General features: G+C 43.6%; 1 protein-coding gene across 1 annotated transcript; it reads left to right on the forward strand.

The window, feature by feature from the left end:
• The first annotated feature begins 1,567 nt into the window (after nt 1–1,567).
• Nucleotides 1,568–10,538, forward strand: Atp5f1a (ATP synthase F1 subunit alpha). The gene is made up of 12 exons (XM_028783205.1): nt 1,568–1,904; nt 3,526–3,604; nt 5,110–5,279; nt 6,110–6,283; nt 6,380–6,546; nt 6,725–6,873; nt 7,394–7,545; nt 7,647–7,871; nt 8,714–8,821; nt 8,938–9,082; nt 9,531–9,681; nt 9,996–10,538. The coding sequence occupies exons 1-12, from the start codon at nt 1,845–1,847 to the stop codon at nt 10,075–10,077; spliced, it is 1,662 nt and encodes a 553-aa protein (XP_028639038.1). The 5' UTR covers nt 1,568–1,844; the 3' UTR covers nt 10,078–10,538.
• The last annotated feature ends 3,378 nt before the right edge of the window (nt 10,539–13,916 follow it).

A 13,916-nucleotide genomic window follows, 5' to 3' on the forward strand; every position in this document is an offset into this window, starting at 1 on the left:
TTAGAACCAGCGATCATGAGAGTGATCACGGGACTCTGTATATTGCCTTGTTTGTTCCTTGACTGTTTCTATTGTAATATTGGTTCCTCAAACCTAGAACTGACCTAAATACTTGCATGTAATTAAAAGGGTTTAAAAGAAAAGTTGAACTAAATGAACCTGCCTTCAGCCTCAGAACTGGCTGGGGTCATGCTGCAATTTTGTCTAACCGTCTCTTTTCTTTTAATCCTCACTCCTGCACTAGAGAATCTGTTGACTGACTGAGCGGGCTTGGTCAACCAATGGTGATTTTCTTATTGTATTTCATTTGATGAGTGTGTGTGTGTGTGTGTGTATTTCAGAAAGAGAGAGAGAAAGAGAACCCTCAGGCTCACAAAAGAGGCTGTTGGCAGAGATGGCTTGAGCTTCATCACTCCTTGTGATGGTTAGAATTTTTGAACCTATTTAATTTACACAGGATTTTTCCCATTACCCTCCTCAACTGGAGACTGAACCAAAGACCAGTCTGCACCCTAAGCAGATACTCTACTACTGAGATTTGTTTCCCCTTTATTGATTGGTTAGTTGATTGACAAGAGCTTGTTTTTTTTTTTTTTTTTTAAGATTTATTTATTTATATGAGTACATTGTAGCTGTCTTCAGACACACCGGAAGAGGGCATCAGATCTCATTACAGATGGTTGTGAGCTATCATGTGGTTGCTGGGAATTGAACTCAGGACCTTTGGAAGAGCAGTCAGTGCTCTTAACCACTGAGGCCCAAGATCTTGTTCTTACCAGCTGGCCTTGCATTTGTTAATCTTCATCCTTTAGCTTCCTGATCAGGGTAGCTGGGATTACAGGCCTGACTCATCAGGCTCAGCTTCCCTCAAGAGATTATTTCAGACTGAACCTTAAAGAACTTCGATTCTTTCATTTGTGCTATCAAATCCCTTATAAGATTTAGGTATTTGGGCTCAAAGATGGATCAAAGGTTATGGACATTAGCTTCTCTACTAGAGGACCCAGGTTTGATTCCCAACACCCACATGGTAGCTAACAACCATCTGTAACTCCAGTTCCAAAGGATCTTCAGCCTTTCTGAGGTCACCAGGCAAACCTGGTGCAGGCATACATGCAAACAAAACACCCAAATACATAATACAATACAACCTTTTAATTTAAAAAGATTTGGATATTTATTAAAAACCCAAGTAGGGGGCCAGCAAGTAGGCCAGTGGGTAAAGTGCTTGCACTCCAAGCTCGACCTGAGTCTGTTTCTCAGGATCCACAGACGGTGGAAGGAGAGGACTGTCCTCTGGGTTCCACAAGCATGCCTTAGCACATGCACATACACACCACACGCACTAGTAATAATAAACATTTTCAGTCATTTCAGATAGTTCCCAGGACCTGAGAGCTAAAACTCTCTGGGTGGGTGCACTGTGCAAGAGTTACTCGACCGGGCTGCCTCAGCACCGCAGTGTAACCCCACCGGCACTATTAACCTAGCTCTTAGTACACGCAGTCCGCTCCGGGTGTCGTTCAAGGACTAGTCTCCTCTGGTTCCGCTACTCACGTGGTCTCCCGGGCAACCACAAGGTCGATTCAAAAAGACCAAAAGTTAAAATGATGAGTGCCAGGAAGGAGGCTGAAAATAATTGATTCTTTCATTTTGAGTTCTGAACTTAAAAAAAAAAAAAAATATATTAAAAAAAAAAAAGATTTGCGTCCGGAGGAGTGGGAGAGAGGCGGTACTTCCGGGTCAGGTGGGCTGGCCGCCTTGACCTTCCTTCGCGCTCGGCCATTTTGTGCCAGTCGTCGGGAGGCTGCGGCTGCAGAAGATCTCTCCAAGAAGTTGCAAGTATGCTGTCTGTGCGCATCGCTGCGGCCGTGGCCCGTTCCCTCCCTCGACGGGCGGGACTGGTGAGCGCCGGGGCCTAGGCAGGCTGGTGTGGGAGCGGCTCGAGGTCTCTGCGGAGCAGAGCTGTGCAGTGCGGGGCTGGGGCGGTCGGCGCCATCTTGCACCGTGGCTGCCAGGCAGCGCAGACGGCGGAGGGGATCTTTTGCAGGCCTTTGGTGCGCGGTGGGGCGGGTATCCGTGACCTCGGCATTGCGGGCAAAGGGGCTATAGGGACTTTAGGAGGGTTCCGGTCTTGGGGTGAGGGCGGGCCTAGAGGTGAAAGTCGGGGTTTGTGCGCTGTTTGTCTGGCCTGCCCAGAGGCTTGTTCCTGGGGTCTGGCTCCGCTGAAGGTCAAAGGAGCTGTCAGCAGCCTTGTGCAGGAGAAGGAGGAGAGCCTGACATTGTATGAAGGTCAACAAGGCCCGAGCATTTCACCTCTGCTCGGAGGTCAATTCAAGGGAAAGGAATAAAAGAAAGTGACTCTTGAATTGTTGGATGGTTTACCCGCCTGGTGCTGAATACGGGAAAGGTCGTGAAAACCTTGCGAGGTGCAGAAACGTTTTATGTGGTTTCCACTGACAACAACGATGGCGTTTTTGTAAATGGACTAGGTTAGGCACAAAACCTGGTGGTTGACACTTTAAAAGATTTTGTCCTTGAGTTGTCCACCCCATGAGATCAGTGCTCCTCACTAACGATCTCCCATGGCGTTGAGACTGACTCTTAAGTCCTATATAAATACATTCACCCTTTTATTATAAAGGCAATCTGAATTTAAAAGGCCAAATATACTACTATCCTGCTTCTCTAACAAAACACTGGTTGGTAACATCTTAGTTTTCTGTTAGGAAAAAAAAGAAAAAGGGATTTAAAGAAAAGATTTGGTTCCTATTAAAAACTAGCCGATTCTGAGTTCAAGGTGGTCAATCACAGCATTGCAAGTAGAAAGAAAAATAACAGGAGTCCTGGGTTCCGTTATGCTGCTAGATTTGTTCAAGACAGTGAAAAAAATTTATCATTTTCTAGCCTAACCACAGCATTAATTTTCTCACCTAATACTTACTTGCCTTTTTAAGAAAGAAAAATTGGAACCACACTCAGGTTCACCCCATTAGATAGTTGTTATCTTATTGAGATTTCCACAATTCAGTTGAAAAATAACACCAAAGTAGTATTACCTAGATGTCTTTAAGGGAAAGATTTTAACAATTGTATTTTAAAATAAGCTTTTTATAGTCTGTGTACCAGCAGTTGCAATAATAGATGCAGGTATCATTCTTTCCTGTGTAATTTAAGTCAACTTTTTAGCAAAATTTACAATCTGATCAGCTTAAGTCCATAGTTAACCTTGTCCATTTATGGAGGTTTCACCACCTGTTTTGTTGATTTTTGAGACAGGGTCTTCCTGTGCAGTTCTGGCTGGCCTGGAACTTGCTGTATAAACCAGCGTGCCTTGAGATTCTAGGTGATCTCCTGCCTTTGCCTCCTGAATGCTAGGATTACAGGCATGTACCACCACCATCCCCACACCCAGCTTATGAAGGCCATGTGTATGTGCGCTTACATGTGCATTCATGAGCATAGCTTAGGTGAGAAGACTGCTTTCTAAAGAATCGGATTGGTTAAAGAATGTTTTTGTACTAGGTCTCCAAAAATGCTTTGGGGTCATCCTTTGTTGGTGCAAGAAATCTCCATGCCTCTAACACTCGACTTCAGAAGACTGGTAAGTCAGTTTTTAAGGGGGGAGATTTTTCCCCTCCTTAAATAAATGTTTCTCTTTTTTAAAATGTTGCTAAAGAAACTTAATTTGTTGCCTTTGGTTTTAACCATAGTGTATCATTTAAAATGCTTCCTCTTAATAGATCCTCTTTGTCTAATGAAACTATACTTTGTATTGCTGTTATGCAGTATGGTTTCTAATGATTTCTTTTGAATGAAAACAATGCACTAGGCACCCTCTCTCCACTGTGTTTTGTTTTTTTTTTTTAATCCTCATGTAAAAAGTATAAGAAGATGAACAATTTTTTACTGTTAGGTTTTTTTCAAAGATAGTAGCGTCTGTTATACCTGGAGGTACAGTAGGTAAGTGAGGACATACATAAAGGAGTTTTTTTTGGCGATGTGCTGGAGGCCTTTTCCTCTTTTTTCTTTTAGAGGTGCTGGTGATGGAACCCAGGGCTTTATAGGCAAATACTACTGAGCAGAGTGCCTGACAGTGTACTGGGAATTTTAAAGTAACGATTAAATGTATACATGATGTGTTTATATCATAATAGCACTGGTACGCACGTTCTTTAAAAGGGACATTTTATAACTTTTGTTGTGTTTATTTTTGCATTTGATTATTGAACAAGCACATGTGTCTGAGCCGTGGCATGTATGTGGCGGTCAGAGGACAGCCTTCAGGAGCCAGTTCTCTCCACCTTGTGGGTCTTGGGGCTGGAACTCTGTTTACCAGGATTGCATATGACTCAGAGCCATCTCGATAGCTGCTGGTTATGTTATATTTATTAAGGGGAGGGGGCATGTCTCAAGGCATTTGTCGAGATCAGAGGAGACCATTGGGAGAGCCTGTTCTACCGGGGGATTTGGGGATGAAGGTTAGACTGTTAGGTGTGTCACTTTCCCAGGTGAGCTTGCTATTTTTGCTACTCCTATTTCTTTTAAAAGATGAACTTTAAAATGTTTCTAAAGTTTAGCCAAAAAAATCAGATTTTAACATATGTACAGAGATTCTTTAGAAATTAAATGAGAAAAGAAGGTAAAACATTAGGGCAGGGTAATATTTAATTTTAATAAGTTAACATTATTGTTTGCCGAGTGAAGTTTTTCTTAATAATTTTGACAGTGATCAATGTACAGCTATAAAAACTTACTTATTTTTACTTATGTATGAGTGTTCTTCCTGGGTGTGTTATGTATGAGTGTTCTTCCTGGGTGTGTGCATACACCTGCTTGTCTGGTGCCCACAGTGGGTTTCGGACCCCGGAACTGGAGTTAAACAGTTGAGGTGTCATGTGGGTGATGGGAGGCGGAGCCAGAGCCTCTGCAGGGGCTGCAGACCTTTTTAACCGCTGAACCATCTTCCAGCCCCAAGATACCCAACTTCTAAAACTGTTTATTCTGTTTTGGAATGATTTTGATTATTATCATGAAACTAATTGTTGGGGAATGGGTTTTGAGAAGCGGTTTGGAACAGATTATTTAAATTGAGTTGCCCTCCCTCAGGTACTGCTGAGATGTCTTCCATTCTTGAGGAGCGGATTCTTGGAGCTGACACTTCTGTTGACCTTGAAGAGACTGGGCGTGTCTTAAGCATTGGTGATGGTATTGCCCGAGTACATGGGCTAAGGAATGTTCAAGCAGAAGAAATGGTAGAATTTTCTTCAGGCTTAAAGGTAAATTATAAAGTGGGAGGTTTGTTATTTTAGGATCTGTAGCTTTGGTTTCTCATTTAGTAATTCAGAGCTTGTCAAGAATTAAGAACATTTAAGTCTCACTTTGCCTCATTTCTCCCCTATTATAGGTTGTAAAGAGAATAAGCTATAATAGTTTGGCTAAGCCCAAGTCCCATTGTCTCCCTTCCCCATATACGTGCTGATGGATAAGTTGTAGCCTGTGGCACCAAAATTGAAAGTTTAGTAAGCATTTTCATAAATTTCAATGAGTTCATATCAGTTCCTTTGTAGTTGTGGAGACGATTTTGCAAAAGTGTTTGGTTACATGAACTAAATTCTTCTCCCAATAAGAATAATCTGCCAGATACTGTCGAGACTTAATGCTCTGGGGAAGGGGGATGCAGGGGTGGGGTGGGTGGGAGTAGGGGAGCACTCTCTCAGAGGCAGATAGGAGAGTGGGGTGAAGAACTCTTGGGGGACTGGATAGGGAGGGCAACATTTGGAATGTTAATAAATAAAACAATTTTTAAAAAGAACAAATCCATCACTGGCAGGCGAGGCAGTATGTAGCTATGCGGAGTTCTACCGATGCCTTGTGGAGGTTGGAACTCCCCAAGCACTCCAGTGTGCAGTGTGGGGGTCAGGACAACCTTCAGGAGGGTCTGCTTCCTACCTGTCATCATCTCGGGTCAGGCACCCACTCTTAGCTAGTTCATGAAGTCTTAACTCGAGAACCAAAGGGGCACAGTGTTGCCTGCTGCTGTGTGATACATTCTTTCCTGGTGTGGGAGAAGAGCCCCCCTGGCCTCATTGTTTATCCTTTTGTGCAGGGTATGTCCCTGAACTTGGAACCCGACAATGTTGGAGTTGTCGTGTTTGGGAATGACAAGCTAATTAAAGAAGGAGATATTGTGAAGAGAACAGGGGCCATCGTGGATGTTCCAGTTGGTGAGGAACTGTTGGGCCGTGTAGTTGACGCCCTGGGAAACGCTATTGATGGAAAGGTGGGTTAATGCTTACTGGGTGCTCATGAGTCAGACATCACAGCTAACCACTTTGAGGGTCCTTTTATTTATTTTTAATGCTTAATATTTTTATAGGGTCCAATTGGTTCCAAGACCCGCAGACGAGTGGGCCTGAAAGCACCTGGAATTATCCCCCGAATCTCTGTGCGGGAACCAATGCAGACTGGCATCAAAGCTGTGGATAGCCTGGTACCGATTGGCCGTGGTCAGCGAGAGCTGATTATTGGTGACAGACAGACTGGGTAATGACTCAAAACCTATTAAAAGTTGTGACTAACATGGATTGTTAGTAAATAATCAGGTATTTTGGGAGGGTCAATGCTTTCGTTGTAATGTGGCAGTTTCAGGTGAAAATTAACAGTGGTAGCACAACTGTGCCTGGAAATTCTGTCCTTAGTGACATTTTTGCCTCTCTTAAAGGAAAACATCAATTGCCATTGACACAATCATCAACCAGAAACGGTTCAACGATGGGACTGATGAGAAGAAGAAGCTGTACTGCATCTATGTCGCTATTGGTCAGAAGCGGTCCACTGTGGCTCAGCTGGTGAAGAGACTGACGGATGCAGGTACAGGAGAGCACTGGTCCTGTGGCCTCTCTATAGATAATCTTGGAGCACCCTGTATGTGACCAAGGCCCCAGGATTTTTTTTTTTAAGATGAGATCTCATGCAGCTCTGGCTGACCTTAATCTCTTGCTTCTACTCCCTGGTTGGTATGTGTGCCCATGCCTGGCTGGAGTATTTCCCGGGGTGTGAGGAGGAGTGTGGTGTATCTCATCTGTCCTGGACCTTTGGCTCCTCTGTCTCCACCCCTAGGATTATAAGCACAGTCCATTATTCTTAATTTATTTGATGCTAGGATCAAACCTAGGACATTGACCTTTTTAGGGTGTGTCTACCAGTCGCACTCCTTTCACTTCTGTGGGATCCAGGCTTACGTAGCAAGCTCCACTGCCCCCGAGGCCCCCTTTCTCAACTCAACATTATATTATGAATATAATGAGGGTGGCGGACAATTTTGTGTGGTAGCCTTTAATTGAAAATCCGTTTTGATAGCTGTGTGAACGTAAACCTTTTTTCTCCTCAGATGCCATGAAGTACACCATTGTGGTGTCAGCCACTGCTTCTGATGCTGCCCCGCTTCAGTATTTGGCTCCTTACTCTGGCTGCTCCATGGGAGAGTATTTTAGAGATAATGGCAAGCACGCTTTGATCATCTATGACGATTTATCTAAACAGGTCAAAGAATGTCTTTTATAAAGTGTTTTTTTGCATCTTAGTGGAAATTAACAGATGCAGCTTGTTTAACAGTTGAATTTTACCACATTTCTGTACCACAGGCTGTGGCTTACCGCCAGATGTCTCTGTTGCTTCGCCGACCCCCTGGTCGTGAGGCCTATCCTGGTGATGTGTTCTACCTACACTCTCGCCTGCTGGAGAGAGCAGCCAAGATGAACGATTCCTTTGGTGGTGGCTCTTTGACTGCCTTACCAGTCATTGAAACACAGGCTGGTGATGTGTCTGCTTACATTCCAACAAATGTTATTTCCATCACTGACGGACAGGTATTAGATTGACTAGAATTAGTGTAAAATGATTGATTATTCTGAGGCACTAGTTGAGACTAATAAGCATGAACTTATTTGTACCTTGCCTTTGCTTTCTCATGGAATACTATAAACCTAGAACTAAAGAGAGTAGGGTCTAGCCGGGCGGTGGTGGCGCACGCCTTTAATCCCAGCACTTGGGAGGCAGAGGCAGGTGAATTTCTGAGTTCACAGAGTCTACAGAGTGAGCCTGGTCTACAGAGTGAGTTCCAGGATAGCCAGGACTACACAGAGAAACCCTGTCTCGAAAAACCAAAAAAGAAAAAAAAAATGAGTAGGGTCTATAGAGATGCCTCAGTGGCTAAGAGTGCTTGCTGCTCTTGTAAAGGACCTGGGTTTGAATGCCAGCACCATGAACTGCTCAAAACCATCTGTAACTCCAGTCCAGGGTGATTGGCTAGTCTTACTATCTGTGTAGCTGAGAATGGCTCTGACCTTTCAGACTCCTAAGTGTTCGGATTAAAAGCATGTGTCCTCCCTACCTGGCATCTTTTGGTTCATCTATACTTATTATTTTCTAGCCCTAGATAATTTTAAAGCATATTTGAGAAATCATATTACTACCTCGTAGTTTGTTGAGATTAGGACTTGGTGTAGTCTAAACTGGCCAGGAATTACATGTAGCTGAGACTAGCTTTGTGTTTGCAGTGATCCTCCTGCCTCTGAGTGCTAGGATTCATGTATTTCTGAGAAGTCACTTAGCCGTCTTACTCAAGATTTGGGTTTCAGTTTTTGGGACAGTGACTTAAATTTTAAGGAAAAGATTAAGCTTACTAATGTCCCGTATACTTGGATTGTAGATCTTCTTGGAAACAGAATTGTTCTATAAAGGCATCCGCCCTGCCATTAATGTCGGTTTATCTGTGTCCCGTGTCGGATCTGCTGCCCAAACCAGAGCCATGAAGCAGGTAATTTTTCTTCTCCTTGACACAGGAGTTTGTTACTAGCTTAAAATCTTAAGTGTGTATGACCTGTGTTTTATACTGCTACGTGACGTCATGGTAACACTAACTCGTGTGCTCAGGTGGCAGGTACCATGAAGCTGGAGTTGGCTCAGTACCGGGAGGTTGCTGCTTTTGCCCAATTTGGTTCTGATCTTGATGCTGCCACTCAGCAGCTCTTGAGTCGTGGTGTGCGTCTGACAGAGCTGCTAAAGCAAGGACAGTACTGTGAGTTGTTTCATTGGACAGGTTCCTGCTGTAATTCAGGGTCTGTGTTGTACCACTGATGTAGTCCATACCACTGTTTGATGTAGTGTTGAAGTTAGTAACCAGAAAACCAAATATATTTAATGCATCCTCATGTTGTATAACTGTGGAGTTTAGCAGATTTACAAGAATATTAGCATTTTTTTTAATCTTAGCTAAAAAATGTTTGTAGGGAATTATACCACAAATACTGTGTAACACTACCAGGTTATAAGCAATGCTTAGAGGCTGTACTCAAAGGTTATGCTTCCTGTTTTTTGCAGGGGAGAATGGGAAAGAGTGGTAAGTGGAATTACAGGTTTAGAATGTCAAAAGGGGTGGCTCATAGGACCATGTTTAGTATTAGAAGGAAAAATCTGTGACTTTGGTAAAATGGCATTTAAGCGTTCATTTGATAATTTGTTTTCAGCTCCCATGGCTATTGAAGAACAGGTGGCTGTTATCTATGCGGGCGTACGGGGTTATCTGGATAAACTGGAGCCCAGTAAGATCACAAAGTTTGAGAGTGCATTCTTGTCTCATGTTATCAGCCAGCACCAGACTCTCTTGGGCAATATCAGGTATAAATGGAGTTGGTGGCCTTTGTTTTCACATAGTCTTTCTTTCCCTGGAGGTGGGGTTGGGTTGGAATCTGGTCTTGCTGCATACTAGCCCTGCCTGGTCTTTGCACTCATTATACTGAGAGCACCTAGAGTGTTCTCAGTATTTGGCAGTCCTGTCTCAGCCTTGCAAGTGCTAGGATCACAGGTGTGAACTACCTACCTATCATGTTTAGAAAGTTTAACAGTTACTGTAAATTAGCCTTGTCATGAATCTTCACTCAGATCATTGATTTGCACTAGTCATTGAATCTTTTGTTTTTATTTCCAAACAGGGCTGATGGAAAAATCTCAGAACAGTCAGATGCAAAGCTGAAAGAGATTGTAACAAACTTCTTGGCTGGATTTGAACCATAAAGCCCTATCACTGTCACCAGACACTGCTTTGGTTTTGTCATTTATTCTGGTAAAATCAGCACCATTTGTAAAGGGTTACTTGTGTATTCCTGATGTACAGAAATCACATGAATAAAAGTTCCATGTTGTGTGCTAGTTTGTGTGGGGTGGGCTCAGGTGTATATGGGGACTTGTGTGGCAGTCAGAGGACAGCCTGTATGAGTCAGTGCCCTCCTTCCACTGGGAATTTAACACAGGTTTTTATTTAAAGCATGACTTCATGTTGAGTTCCCTAAGTTAGTTTTGTAAGACAGAGCTTACTGTGACATCAGCCATGGCGGCCCCAGGCTGCTCTCGTGCTGTCTGCCTCTTACCCTGTTCTACTTACTGGTGCGATCAGCGTGGATAGATAATTCAAGGCTGTCTGCTCTGAGGGTCTAAAGTACTTTGTGATTGATTAAAAAGAGAACTCTGCTCTGAAATCTGTCTTGGTTGATGAGTACCTAGCGTCCATGAAGCTCTAGGCCTGATCTTCAGACTCACATAAGCTTTTTGAGAGATGCACACCTATGATCCCTCATTGTATTTGAGAATTGAAGAAAGAGGATCAGACATTCAAGGCTGTTACTAACCACATAGTAAATTTTAGGCCAACCTGAGATAAATGAGACCATCTCTACAGTCTGTTATGACCCACAGTTTTTTTCTGTCGTTATATGGTATTGGAGATTAAATTGGCCTTACAGTTGTTCAAGGGCTTTTGTTTTTGAGACTGGGTTTCATAACCCAGGTTGGCTGAAAATTTGTATGTAGTTGATGCTGTAGCTGGCAGGTGACCTTGAACTCTTGATCCTCCAGCTTGGTAAATTTTAGGCAAGGTCCCCCTGTACAGGCTAATTCCATTTGTAGCAGTTGCCATGCTGAGGTTATTTATGTACTGGGCCTTCTTATGGAGGGCTTTGAATACAACTAAAGCACTCAGTAATTAATGAGCTGCTGAGGGGAAAGGAATATGTTGTGTTAAGGTAGTCCTTGAGAAAATAAGAGACTAGTATGAGTGCTCTGTCTGCATGTACGTCTGCATGCCACAAGAGGGCATGAGATTCCCTTATAGATGGTTGTGAGCCATTTTGTGGTTGCTGAGAATGGACCTCTGGAAGAGGTGCCAGTATTCCTAACCACTGAGGCAGTTCCTCAGACTGAACCAACCAAAGAACATAACTTGGATATCAAAGCAATCTCCTAATCGACCCATAAAATGAGTTACATACTTTAACCATACAATGTCATTGTGTACAATCCTATTTCAAATGGGAGGAGCAGAGTCAGGAAAGATTGGATCGAAGGAAGACCAAAACCCAGTAGGGCTGACTCCAAATAGCTCTGTTTGGGCCGGGCGGTGGTGGCGCACGCCTTTAATCCCAGCACTTGGGAGGCAGAGGCAGGCGGATTTCTGAGTTGGAGGCCAGCCTGGTCTACAGAGTGAGTTCCAGGACAGCCCGGGCTACACAGAGAAACCCTGTCTCAAAAAAAAAAAAAACAAAAAAACAACTCTGTTTGGTATCCCAAGCTTCAGTTTCAAAGGGCTTAGATGGATCTGCTCTGCCCTTCAGCCTTACTTTCCAACATAGCACTTCCCTTGGTCTGGTTCTTCTGTATGCAGTTTTTGGAAGATGTCTCTGTCCTGTTATCTCCCAACATCTATGAGTCCATTGCAGTGTACCTTCAGCTTCATTGAAGGTCTCCTTGAAACCCTGCCATACATTGGCCTCAGCAGCTCTCTGAAACCATGGAGGAACAATCAGAACCCTGAAGTCTCTCATCTTGTCTCCCGAGCTAGTATTGTGTTGATGACACTGCCAAGTTTAGCTGTTAGCTTGGGATGGACCCTTGGACCACATTTACAGAAGCTTTTGTGTGCAGTTGTATTCTGGAAGCAAGAACTTCCTAGGATTTATAAAGTGACATAGTCTTGCTTTGAAGGGCTTTCCAGGGCAGATGAGGAGATAACACTTTAATTGCACTAATCTAAACAGTAACAGCCTCTAACATCTTTTCTGTTCTAGACTGCACGTTGAGTTTCAGGTTTTTTGTTCTACTTAATGTTTGTCATAGTAGATTTAAAAGCAATCAGTAACAACCATGTCACATACTCAATGTGATGCTGTGTTGAATTTCTACAATTAAATTAGTGCCCTACTAAGGCCTAAGGCCCATTCTTAAGGCAAGGGCAGAATGCAGCCAGATTCTTGTTAAAGCCTTCAGTGACTGACAATGGAAAGAGGAAGGTATTACACTGAGAATGTAAGAATAGTATTTGATGTCCAGATGTCTGGTGTGGATAGGATTGTGTACAGCTTTAAGAGGTTGATTCAGGGCCAGTGAGATGGCTCAGTAGGTAAAGGTGCTAGGTGTGCAAGCCTACAGACTTGTAAAAGTGAAGGAGAGAATCCACTCCACAAAGATGGCCTCCACATGGAAGATGCACAATCTTCCACACACATACTACATATGCACACTAAGATGTTTAGGGGCCAGTAAGGTGACTCAGTAGGTGGACACTTGCTTGCCATGCAAAGGCCTGTGGCGTGGGTTCCTTAGAACCCATGTAAGGGTGGAAGAAGAGAAATGACAAAGTTGTCTTTGGACTGCCACACGTTTTGTGGCACACATTGCACACACGTGCATACACATGGATAAAAACATTAAAATGTTGATGGAAATAGGGTGGAGCATTGTGGAATGCTATCTCCTGGACATGACACCCATGACATCCTTGAACTCAAGCAGCTGGGGTTATTACGAAGATTGTGCCCATCATCCCATAGTGGAGAGAATTCAGATTCACAAGGTTCCACCTCTCCCTGATGATTTAGAGGTTCATAGTTGGCGCTTGTATTTTCATCCTGGTGCTGTGGTGAACACCATAACCAAAAGCAAGTTGGCTTACAGCCACAGTCCATCACCAGTGGAAGTCAGGATAGGCACTTGAACAGCATCGGGGCCATGGAGGAATCACTGTCTCACTCCCTTGATTTGCTAAGCTACACTGTGTGTGCTGTAGGGAGCACAGGAAGACCTGAATGAGTGAAATCCTAAGTGGATGTGTACTGTTGACATGGGTGTAGCCATGTCAAGAACCCAGGACCTTGGCCCTGTGGGAGTGGCAAACAGGCTTATTCATCTAGGGTCCGAGTGCAAGTGATTGAACTTTGTGTACAAAAACTTGTAACTGCAGTTTCCATCAGAGCACACAGCCAACCTGACCCCATCTTTTCTGTATGTGGGTCCTTTCTTCATTCCTTCCATGCCCCTAGTCAGGGCTCTGGGACCTGATCTGTGTGGGATGCCATATTACACAACTCAGGACCACCTGCCAAGCATGGTACCACCTACAATGGGATCGGGCTCTCTCAAGTCAATCATGATCAAGAAAATGTCCCTCAAGAAAATGTGCCACCGATGTGTCCACAAGGCAATCTGATAGAAGAAATTTTCTCAATTGAGGTTCCCTCTTCCCTGATGTCAAGTTGTGTCAAGTTGACAAAACCTAATTAGCACATTTTTATAAGCAACCCTAATGAAATTCACTTGTGTGTGTGCACACACACACAGACACACACACCCAGAAGGGGTCTGGTTGGGAAGGAGATCAATAGGAAAGAGACTACAGAGGGTAGTTGAGGTGAATGTGATCAAAATACATTAAATACATTATTTCAGTATGTGAAAATGTCATAATGGAGCCAATGATTATGTATATTAATATATGCTGATAAGGCTGGAGAGATCGCTTAATAGTTAACAGTAGTTAGCAGCACTTGCTGCTCTTGCAGAGGGCTCAGGCTTAGCTTCTAGCA

Source organism: Grammomys surdaster, unplaced genomic scaffold (assembly GCF_004785775.1).
Source record: "Grammomys surdaster isolate TR1022 unplaced genomic scaffold, NIH_TR_1.0 1036, whole genome shotgun sequence".
Lineage (NCBI taxonomy): Eukaryota > Metazoa > Chordata > Mammalia > Rodentia > Muridae > Grammomys > Grammomys surdaster.

Bases quoted from the DNA above. Each gene is read 5' to 3' on its own strand.
- Atp5f1a (XM_028783205.1), top strand. From the start codon at position 1,845: ATGCTGTCTGTGCGCATCGCTGCGGCCGTGGCCCGTTCCCTCCCTCGA. The intron at 6,547-6,724 runs GTAATGACTCAA...CCTCTCTTAAAG, and splicing joins ATTGGTGACAGACAGACTGG to GAAAACATCAATTGCCATTG. The intron at 7,872-8,713 runs GTATTAGATTGA...CTTGGATTGTAG, and splicing joins TTTCCATCACTGACGGACAG to ATCTTCTTGGAAACAGAATT.